This window comes from Betta splendens, chromosome 8, assembly GCF_900634795.4.
Source record: "Betta splendens chromosome 8, fBetSpl5.4, whole genome shotgun sequence".
Lineage (NCBI taxonomy): Eukaryota > Metazoa > Chordata > Actinopteri > Anabantiformes > Osphronemidae > Betta > Betta splendens.
The window spans coordinates 2,038,705-2,049,958 of record NC_040888.2 but is presented as its reverse complement, the minus strand read 5'-3'; the positions used below and the strand labels follow the sequence as shown (position 1 = coordinate 2,049,958).

Genomic DNA, 11,254 nt, shown 5'->3' with positions numbered 1-11,254 from the left:
GAGCCGGGACGTTTGCAGGTGACGGACACGACGAATCTCAGTGAATCACAGTCACTGAAGGGTTGGGCGTGTGGAGGAAGTGAGCGATGAGCAGTGAGGAGCTGTGTTACTGATGCTCTGGGTCGACAACAGCGAGCTGAGCTGCTGCGGCGCCAGCGCTCGCTCTTTAAAACGAGCCGACGAACGCCGCAGACTTTGCACGTTTGCCTTTAATAAGATGCAAAGTGTTGCTGCCCGAGAGGCAGGTGGAAGTGGCTGCTGTCATTTAAATGAGGTGAAAACATGGAGGACAGAAGGACGAACGGGAAACAAGCCTGCGTGGCCTCGTGTGGACCAGAGAGAACGCTGGAGAACCCAAAGCTGGTCCCTGCACGGATCCGAGCGTTCCCCCACAGGAAGCGCTGCCGCCTTCTTGGTCGTGCAGGACGCCGGCATCGCTCTCCTCCAGCAGCCGTCTGTGTCTGACGGCACCGAGTGCAGACGAGGCCACGGGGACTGTTACTAACGATGTGGCTCAGCGGAATTAATCTTTAGTTATGGCCACAAACAGCCATTAATGCCTGTGCAGCCACATTAACACAGGAGCTGATGAACCTGCAGCGGCGCTGAGCTCCTGCATGTGTGGACGGAGCAGGGATTGGGCTTTTGACAGGCTGCAGGAAAGAAGGCGACGCAAAAGGTTTTATGTGCTGCTGGATGACATCACACATACACACACACACACACACACACACGCACGCACACACACACACACACGCACACACACAGACACACACAGACACACACAGACACACACACACACACGCACACACACAGACACACACAGACACACACACACACACACACACACACACACACACGCACACACACAGACACACACAGACACACACACACACACACACACACACGCACACACACAGACACACACAGACACACGCACACACACACACACACACGCTCCCAACCCACAGGAAACACATCCAGCCAAATCCCAGATGATGTCAGAACAAATTAAGTGGCGACGCGCCTCGTTGGGAGAGCCAGACTTCAGGCGGCGTATGACAGAGAGATAAGAAAGAGAACGAGGGGACGAGAGAGAGAGACAGAGAGCGCAAATCTCCACAGATGATGCGAGAAGATGAGGAATGCTGGGTAATTTGTGTGACTCCCCGTCCTTGGCGTTTTGATGTGTCACTTCCAAGCGAACCTGAGCGCACATTCAGCAGGGAAGCAGGCGCCGCATCCGCCAAACTGGGTCACATGAAAGCTCCGAGCTGCTGCTCGTAGGCGGCGCCGGCTTCCTGTTGACACGGCTCACGACCGGCGGCGCAGTAAAACAAGCCAGCGCTCACAGGTGGGAGTAACAAATGAATGCTGGAAGATTTATTTAAACAAGACACACGGGCCGCTTCCGTGAGAGCATGTACAGATCAGTCAGTTAGTCAAAAAGGTATTTATAGCATTTTGTATGCATGAAAATTCAGTTCGTACCCCTCCATCCCTACAAAAACACATCTAGAGAAATTAGTCTGGAGTTAGAGTGACGTCACATGGCCCAGTCTATAAAAAGCCCTTATATAAGCTGAGTAGTCAACAAATTTCACAGCAGACAAGTGGTACAGCATACGCATATACACTAGTACAGAGCATCCAGGGCGGCCTAGTGCCGCCAGTCACAAAGTACCATGAAGCAACATATGACTTAGGGGGGGTTTCGGGTTTTGCTGCAGATGCAAAAGCTGTACAAGAAATCACAGAATCCGTCTTTCGTCAAAGCACTTGGAGACGACGCGTCATCTTTTCACATTAAATACACGAGTGCACGTGGACCGCAGCGCACGACGAACGCTGGACGGCGCAAGCTTCAACACGCAACGTCCTCCGGCCGCGAGCCTGAGACCTGGAAGCACTTCTCACTTTCCGTCCATGAAAGTGAAATTAACTTTTTTTTTTTTTTTAAAAGACTCTTGATCTTTTTAAGAAAACAAAAAAAAAACACGATACAAAAAGTCCCCTGACGAAACAAAGTAACAGTGGAACCACACACCATAATCTATATATTTCTAGGGGTCATGGGGCCTAAACACGTCTACCCGGCTGCATTCAGATAACCTGGAGTAGAACACTTGCATTGTTTCTTTAACATGGAGTCAGTCAACGCCACAGTCTGTTGATCAGGAGAGACTCAGTTCAGCATCAGGTGAACTCAGTGTCTGCTGATTCAAGGCTTTTGGTCCTGTTTCACACCACAGCGTGTGTGTAAGATATAATTATACCGTGTGCGTGTGTGTGTGTGTGTGTGTGTGTGTGTGTGTGTGTGTGTGTTTGTGCCATGTGTTCATGTATTTACATTGTCCATGAGCCTCCTTAGTTCTGGTTTCAGGCAGTGCTTGTCCTGAAGAGTCCTGGAAACGCTGCGTCCGCCGGCAGCAGTTGTGTGCGACCGTGGCAGCAGTTGTGTGCGACTGTGGCAGCAGTTGTGTGCGACCGTGGCTCCGACGCTCGTCCCAGAGCTCGGCTCCTTGAGCCGCGCGTCCCCTTGACTTTGCCGGGAGCCGGTCCTCGGGCCGCGCTGGTCCCGGAGCGGCTGCTGTGAACCCTGTTTGTCACCAGCGTCTCAGCAGGAAACGGTCCAGACTCAGAAACCAGAGCAGAAACGCAGTGATTGTGCAATTCAGAGACCGGCGTCGCGCTTCAAAGCCAAACTCATCTATTTGTTTAAAAGCATCATGAGATGAAACCCAGACGAATGTGTGAAAGCAGCCGTGGACGTGACCTCACTGAACTCGCTCCCTTTTCCTTCTGCTCGGAACCGGGCGCCGCTCCTTTATTGCTTTACTGCTTTACGCATATTGCTTGTTTACTGACTGTCGCTGCTCGTTTGTTCTCAGCCGCTAATGTTTTGTGAGCGATTAGGGACAGAGCCCACACAATGTTTTGGCCGGGCTTTTAGAGGCCAGAAAGCTTCTCGTGTGAAGTGACCCGCTAAAAGTGTGGCACCTCGTGGGAACAGAAGTCAGGGACGCGGAAGCGATGCAGGAGGAACCTGCCGCAACATGACATGGTGCCATCGATGAGCCTCATCTGCCGCGAAGCCCGTCAGCGCCGAGCAGCAGCTTCACTGTATTGCTCAGTTACTCTGTGACTCTTATTACTGTAGGTATCGTGTAGGCACTGGCAAAATATATTGCAAACGATGGGGTTTCAGTGGCAGCCTGTGTGTGAGAGTGACGGGACGTGTGTGTGTGTATGTGTGCGTGTGTGTGTGTGTGTGTGTGTGTGTGTGTGTGTGTGTGTGTGTGTGTGTGTGTGTGCGTGTGTGTGTGTGTGTGTGTGTGTGTGTGTGTGTGTGTGTGTGTTGGTGCACCAGGGAGGAAATGTCTCATTAATTATACCACACACACACCAAATGAGAGTGTGATGGGTCCGAACAGCTGGGAGCAGCCAGTACCAAACACTCAGCGGGCCCAACCCACCCTGACAGCACAGGACGGGTCAGGGTGAGGTCGCTGGTGCAGGTAACAGATGTAGAGACGGACCGAACAGCGTGGGTGAGAGGCAGAACTAAAGAGCGTGTGACGTCCTCATCAGAACAAGCGAAGGTGAACGCAAGCGAGACAGCGAGGACACTGGACTCTGGACCAGCGCATATTATTAACACTAAGCAATGAGCCGGCATCAGGGAGCTGCTGTTCAGAACCGGGCCTGGAACCACCACTTTAAAGCTACAGCTCGTTCCCTGCTTTGGTTGACGCTAACCACATGCTCACATCACACCAGGCTAAAAGCAGCTCTTCATCCTGAAGCTGCTTTTTTTAAAAATCTGGACACAACTGGGTTTCATCCCACACAACAGCAAGACATATTAACATGGAAGTGTCACGTCGCCGCCCACAGCCGTTCCGAGTCCCGAGTCCGTGTTGGTTTCATTCCAGACGCAGACTGTGTTCAATGGGTTCAAGCTGCCCCATTCATTCTTTGCCGTTTCATTTAAACGGGACTGAAATAAACGGCGGAGGCATCATTTCAGCGCTGCAGCAGTAAATCCATGCAGCGAGTGTTCTGACGAGCACAGTGGGACCATGAGCTCCTGCAGCTTCCTGTTCCAGAGGAAACAAGGTGGGCTCAGATGCTAAAACCTGGTCCTCCTGGTCCGAGCGTCCTGCAGCGCCGCGGCCCAAAGCAGCCGATCGGACGACGTTGCACTGACCTTTGAAGACACGCGGACCCGTTTTGGGACTTTAGAAGCAAACGCCCTCAGCAGCAGAGATACTGACTGGGATTATGTGCTCGTCGCCCCGGTTTCTGCTGGGACCAGTGGATCAGTTGTAACCAACACCACTGGGAACCTTGTGTAGGTTTGTGAGCGCGTGGTTCAGACCCTCCTCCCCCCTTGAGACGACCCCCGCCCCCTCCTCCCTCGTATGAAGGCTGATATCTCGCTCTCCGTGGGGCAACGGGGGCTGACGACGCGGAGCATTGTGCTGGTGGGAAACCAGAGAACCGGATTCTGGAGCGAGAGTGGGCCGGTTCAGATGCGGGGCTTTAAACATTTGTGCACGGAGGCGCAGGATGTCTTTGAGGTGTGAGTTCTGCCAGCGCACCGAGAGGCCGCTCAATTATTCAGCAGAGCGGCCAGGTTCAAAGAGTCACAGCCAACACCTGCCCGTCGGCCACCTTCACGGCTTATCTGCTGCCGATTTGATCCAGAGGTCTTAGAAGTACACAAGTATCGTTATTATTCAGACTGTCAACGATGATGAGCAAAATGCAGAGGAAACCAAATCCAGATCTGATATTAGCCTGTGGCCTGTGGATAGAAAAGACATGTGCTCATCTCCCCGCCCTCGTATGTCCTCGTGGCCCAGGGCTCAGACCGTCACCTCCGTCTTGCTGTTGGTGGGCAGGCCCTTGTGCTTGGGGTGCACGTGGGGCGAGTGGCCGTAGGCCAGCGGCTGCGAGAAGAGCTCGGGCAGCGTCTCGATGCTGAACTGCCTCTTGTTGGAGTAGGCCTGGCGCCGGCTGTTCTGCTGGTGCAGCGGCTGGTGGTGCTGCTGCTGGATGGGGTGGTGGGGGGGCGGGCCCTGCAGCGCCATGTGGGCGGCTGCCGGGTGGTGCATGTGGCTCTTACTGGGGTCCCAGGCTTTGAAGGCCGAGCTGGAGGTCAGCGGGTGGGTGTTGGTCTTGGCGATTTTGGGCTTGGGGATCTGGGAGGCGTTAATGGTGATGGCCAGAGGCGCGTGGATGTCGGGCGGCGGGAGGAAGGGCTTGTCCTTGGGATGGAAGTTGATTGGCTGGAACGTGGGCGGGGACTGGCGGTGGGTGTAGTCCACCATCGGGTAACTCTTGTAGTAATCTCTTGTGGTTGCATCTGGATGATGGGTGGACAGAAACAGGAGAGAGAGGTTAGCATGTGTTATTAGCATGTGTGTGTGTGTGTGTGTGTGTGTGTGTGTGTATGTGTGTGGTAAATATACCACCCCACCAGACCCGAGGACGCAAGCGACAGAAAAACAGAAAAAGCCGGCGAGTGAGTGGGAGATTTGTCGGGAATAAAAATAGAGCGGGTTCAGCGCGTCGAGTCCGATTAGTGCACGCTGCCTGAGTGGAACTCGACTCATGAGCACGGAAGCACCTCATGCACACGCCGCCCTCCAGACACGGACAACCTTGTTTCCTGAGCCGCGTTTTACAGTGCGGCCTGTTTTCCTGGACAGACGCTGGCGTGTTTGTCGGCTCGTCTTCGGCCGTTTGCTCATAAAACGTTCTGCGTTGTGTTCAGACTGTGGGTCTGATCCGATCCGTTACCTCCCAGACGCCAACAGGACAATAACAGGATTACGTCAATAGGCTGCTTCAGTTCAGTAACGTGTTGTATCACGATCTTGAATGCACTTGAACGGGTTGAAGCCGGCTGGAAAAGCGTGTGACGGCACCGAGGCGATGAATTAAACAAACGCTGGGCTCCGAGCGCCGCTGCCTCCACCTGACGGCGGCGTCCTCCATCTGCTGCCTCTCTCTCTCTCTCTCTCTCTCTCTCTCTCTCTCTCTCTCTCTCTCTCTCTCTCTCTCTCTCTTTCTCTCTCTCTCTCTCTCTCTCCTGCTCCTCGCTTTTGTCGCTCTTCCTTTCATCCCGCGGCAGCTCAAAGCGAGGCCCGCGGGCCCGATCTGGGCCACTGTATCATAACTAAGCAGGGTCCTCGCTAGGGCTTCAAAGTTTGCCAGCATAGTCTATTCTGTTTGGTCTGTTCATGTGTTCATTACGTTTGAAGAGCGAGAACCTGCCTGTGTCGCGTGTCAATGGAAAGGTGAGTTCTGCTCATCACGCGTCTGTTACGTAACTCTCAGGTTCTGCAGATTCTGAAGTTGTCACCTTTTCTCTCTTTGTTGTTGTTTGGTGTTGACACGCTTCATGAGACGTTCTCCACCTGCGATGTTCCCTCACGCGCGTTCTCCAACCTCGTTACCTCAGTCACACGCCTCGCAGGAAGCGCTGAGTTCTGGAAGCGCCGCGTGGACACGCTTTCCCTAAATCAACTCACTATTTGCAAGTTTCCGCCTCATTAAATTCCCGTGGAGATGAAAATTTCCAGAAGTGCATTTCTGCGCGTTTCCTCATTAGTCTCTGTGGGTCCGCTGAGCTGTAGAGGAACCTTCTCCTGAAGAGCAACACATGAAAAACAACTTTGAAGCAGAAGAAGCTTTTCATCTTCAAAGGAGATCACCTCCAAACCCACTGAGATCCGCATGTCACAGGACCCGAAGCCGCAGCCTCCGTGGGACTGTTTGTTCTCGTCTGGATCCAGTGAGCCGCTTCAGGTGGTCTTGGTCCAGACGTTGGGCTCCCGGCGTCAGTCCGTCACACGCCTCCGAGCGTCGTCACTCATGTCATCATGTTGATGGTTCTGCTCCAGCTTCGCTGCCGCTGCTTTTCCTGGTCGCTTCCTGTTTCATGTCCGCTGGTTTTTGATGAGCTGTGAGTCATTAGCGTTAGCTGGCGGGTTTGTAGGGTTTCAGGAGCAGCTCGGTCCAGAAACCTGCAGCTCCACCTGGCACATGGTCCATGTCCTAGCCGTGACTTTGTCCACACAGCCAGGATCTCTGGACCCAGCAGCTTGTTTAATGCTCAGCAGGAAAAGTGAAAAGCGTGTGTGAAAAGACAATGGGATCATCTGTTTCTACTCAGCAGCCAGTTTCTAAGAGGGTGAGAGGTTCGGTCCCATAGAGCATCTCAGCAGCTTCTTCTCAAACAAATGGAAGGACAGACTGGGAGTCTGTGGTGGTGACCTGCTTGACGATGCTTTGCTCCAATAACGTTCTTGTCTTTGCGGTGCATGTTTGTTCTTTGGACGGGAAAACGGATCCAACCCTCTGCTAAATATGAGATTATTCTACCTCAACATTTCACGGTGACACTGGAGGAACATCAAGTCTGGATCATCCAAAGCGAACAAAACTCACTTCTGAGCGGAGCTCAGGTTCATTTACTGAATTAAACCCAGTCCGACTTCCACAGAAAAAAATAAGCAGCTTTGAGTAAAATAGAAGTGATAGTTTTGCAAACAGTAGCGCTGGTTTTTCTTGGCGCTTGATGTGAATCCAGGCTTCCTGTTCTAAGCGTGATGTAAAGATAAGTGAATCGTTATCTGCTTTAATAACTGTAGAGCCACTGCATCATTAGCAGCACGTGAGGCCATCGAGCCAGAGGTTCCTCGACGGCACAAATCCGACCCACCAGAAGCGTCCGGGGACAGAAACCAGGAGGAGGAGCTGGTTTCTGGAGCTGCAGGTTGTTTGGGAGCGTTTCTCATCATCCGGTCGACGGGGGGCGGCGCTGGCGCTGCAATCTGCCTTTGTTTCTCACTCACTGAGCAGAATAATGAGACGCTTCTCCGCTCAGCTCATTTTATCGGCCTCCGTTTTCACGCAGGTTATTTCTGTTCTGTTCTATTCTCGTCTAATGCCAATTGTTACTGTACGACTACTTCACCAGGAGAAAGTGAATCATTTGGGAACATCAGCAATTTGTCTGTGCTATGGACCGGTTACACAGGTTATGAATCCACAGATCTCTGTCTAAACCAACCGGAGCCGTGTGTGAACCGTCTCCTGCAGCTGCTAATCACCTGCGTGGTCATAATATTTACATCACTGCTGCTTCAACGCCGGTACATTGAGGTGGTCGCAGCCTCAGCACGGTGGCGTGAATCATGATGTGGCTCCATTCATCCATTACTGTAATGAGCTCAGAACGGGGAGGCGTCCTGTAGAGTTGTTTATACTGTAGGAAACGCGGCAGCTCTGACCTCTGGGGGGAGGGGGGTGCGTTCTCTGTGGAGTTCACACCAGCGGTCTATTCGCCTGCTGTGCATCATGGGATGGTGTGTGTGTGCTCACCCATGGCCTTCAGCGAGGTGTACTTGTTGAAGCCGATGCCCAGGTTGTTGTGAGGGTGAGACAGCGCCATGGCAGGACCCAGGGGAGACAGGGCCGCGTTGTTCAAATGATTATGATCTGAGGGCGAGGAGAGAGAGAGAGAGAGAGAGAGGGATTAGAGCGACGACACCAGACACTCAGCGGAACCATTCAGGCGGCACTGATGAGTCTCTGTGAGCCCTCAGCGGAACCAGATCCAGAGTGTGACACAAGATGCTGTGACGTCTGCAAACGAGTACATTAGAGTCTGACAAACACCAACATTATGAGCTCACGAGTGACGGTTGGCTGCCGTCAGCTGAGTTTAGCCACAGACAGGAAACGCCATGCATCTATTTCATCGATTGGCTCCTGCAGGTTGAGCGTCCTGGAGCCTTGAGCAGATTCTGATGAGTAAACGCAGGTTACTTAAAGAGATTGGAGCATTCATCCTCCCTCGCTCCGGCCGGTCCAGGCAGCGCATTAAGTGATTGCATTAAGTGATTGGCACCAACGTTTCCAGTCATGCTTTACGATCAGCGTAAAGCCTGATCGTGTGATCACCTGCTCCAGAGCGATAACAATGGACGTCCATGTTCCAAGAAAGAGCCTGAGCCGAGGAGGAACCGGGTCACGTTACCTCACTCCGTACTACGTGGTCTGAAAGTCTAAAGCTGCTGCCCACAACCAACGAAACGCTCACGCACGCACGCATTCTAACAGGCATCCAGCAGCCCTGGTGACTGACCGCGCGGGAGGCGAGGGGAGAGAAGCCGGGCAGCGAGGGATGCGACACCGGCGCCAACTGATTGAATTAGAAATAGATCTTCACTTCAGCGTGTAATTGATATGCAGCGACGGCCGGCCTCCACCGCGTGGTGTCATTTCAGCCGCGCTTTGCTGCACGAGAGCGTAAAATGGCTGGTGGCACCTGCTCCCAGCGCTCGTTCAGCGCCATCACCTCACAGAGAACAAGTGTGAGAGGAAGAGAAAGATTAAAAATGCAGCGTTTTCACCACTAAATGTCTGATAAGTTTAACCAAACAGCTTCTAGTCTTTAGGTGTCCTACATTCGGCTCCGCAGCAACAACAGTGGAAGTGAAGCGGCAGAAAGAAAGCGAGGAACAAAGAGCGAAATGGGAGAGGGAATGAAATCCACTGATCTGATCCACTGATCTGATCCACTGATCTGACCACAGGGCAGAGAGCGAGAGATGGAGGAGGAGATGGAGGAGGAGATGGAGGATATTCAGTGGAGAGATGGTTCGGCTGTTTGTTGGTTCCTCCGATAAAAACAACTTAACACTTCATTCAATTCCATTTTAGATCAGAACTGTCTTTAAAACATAATGTGACACAAACTCCACACGCTAATTGACTTAACAGCTGCTTTGGGAGAATCACTTAACTTGCTTAATTAGTATCACTTAATTTAACTGCAGCTTATTTACAAATGAGGCAAATCTAAAGTAAATTAGCATCCGTTTGGATTCTGTCTGACAAAAAATCTCCACCGACCTTAAAGGAAACCAGCTGCTACAACAGACCCAAGTAGCTGCAAACACCGCTTCGCACACGCAAAGATTTCTGGGACGTTTTCAGCCACATTGAAGACAAAAATAACACAACGAGAGAAGAGACTGAACCACAACAGCGACTCGTTGGGCTGCAAAGCAAGAACAACGAGCTGAAGGAAGATCAAAGTCTGAGGAAACCGAAGTGGGCTCAGAGCGGAGCCGTCCTCGCTGTGCGTTTCTACTAATGGGACACGTGAGTGAGGAGAGAACGTCCCCTCCATCATCACGGGAACAGAGAGGAACCGTGAGAGGCTGGAGCCTGGGAGCTTTTGGATCATGAACGAGATGATGTAGAAGAAATAAAGCTCAGCTCCAGACTTTGTGGAGCGAAAGCTCTCTGGCTTCGTTTTTCCAATCATTATGGTTAAAACCCTCACCCTCACATTTACTGGATCCTTCACGCGTTCCTGACATCGCGTTGGCTTCATGTCAGGTCACCACTCGGTGCAACGCGGGCGCTTCCTGTCTCACGTGGGCCTTGTAGGAGCCAAAGAGAATAATTTGCTGCCCGTCTTGCGTATTGGTGAATAAAGTCCCTGCGTGTCCTACATTTCCGCGTGTGCCTGTTTATTGCAGAGCGCAGGAGGACGGTAGCAGCGGCTCCCGTGCATCGGCGTGCGCGCCGCGCGCTGTAGCTGTTGCATGTGAATCGCTGCCAGCGCGCATTTGTTTTTGTTGCATGTGTGTGGGTGCAGGCAGGCGGCAGAGCACCGCTGGGCCTAATTCAGCAGGGCTCAGCATCAAAGAGGCTGAGCGCCCGCTTCGAGGGCTTCAGCCGGCCTCACTCTGACACGGCGGCAGCGAGGACGCGGGGACGGAGGAGGAGGAGATGCAGTGGACGGTGGACGGAGGAGTGGACGCGGGGACGGAGGAGGAGGAGGAGATGCAGGCGTCTGTGGGGCTCACTGGAAGAGCAGCTGAGTGGCGTTCATGTCACATCGCTTTGTGGAAAACGTACATGAGACAAGAAGAGAGGCCGGGACAGGCCAGAGGTGAAGGACGAGTTTGCTTTATGTGATACAGCTAGCAGCCAGTTAGCTTAGCAGCCCAGCAAATGTGGATGAGAGGATGAGATCAGGGCTCTGCTTTAAAAGCCAGTAAAACTGGCTGCACCGCTAAACGCATGTGTCTTTTACCAAAGCTTCGTATTGTGGGCGTGTGATAATGACCTGAAGCCTCCGTGCGTCGGATTCCTGGATGCACACGCACGCACGCACGCACGCACGCACGCACGCACGCACGCACGCACGCACGCACGCACG

At 52.8% G+C, this 11,254-nt stretch overlaps 1 protein-coding gene across 6 annotated transcripts in view; it reads right to left on the bottom strand.

The window, feature by feature from the left end:
• Positions 1-1,355: 1,355 nt before the first annotated feature.
• Positions 1,356-11,254, bottom strand: part of LOC114860237 (protein shisa-8-like) — a 58,812-nt gene continuing 48,913 nt past the window's right edge. For all 6 annotated transcript variants that reach the window (XM_041071840.2, XM_041071839.2, XM_029158684.3 and 3 more), the window contains 2 exons: positions 8,398-8,514; positions 1,356-5,371 (listed from right to left, as the gene is read on the bottom strand). In XM_041071840.2, coding sequence (XP_040927774.1) covers positions 4,872-5,371; positions 8,398-8,514 — 617 coding nt within the window. In that variant the 3' untranslated portion in view covers positions 1,356-4,871. The remainder of the gene's footprint in view (positions 5,372-8,397; positions 8,515-11,254) is intronic.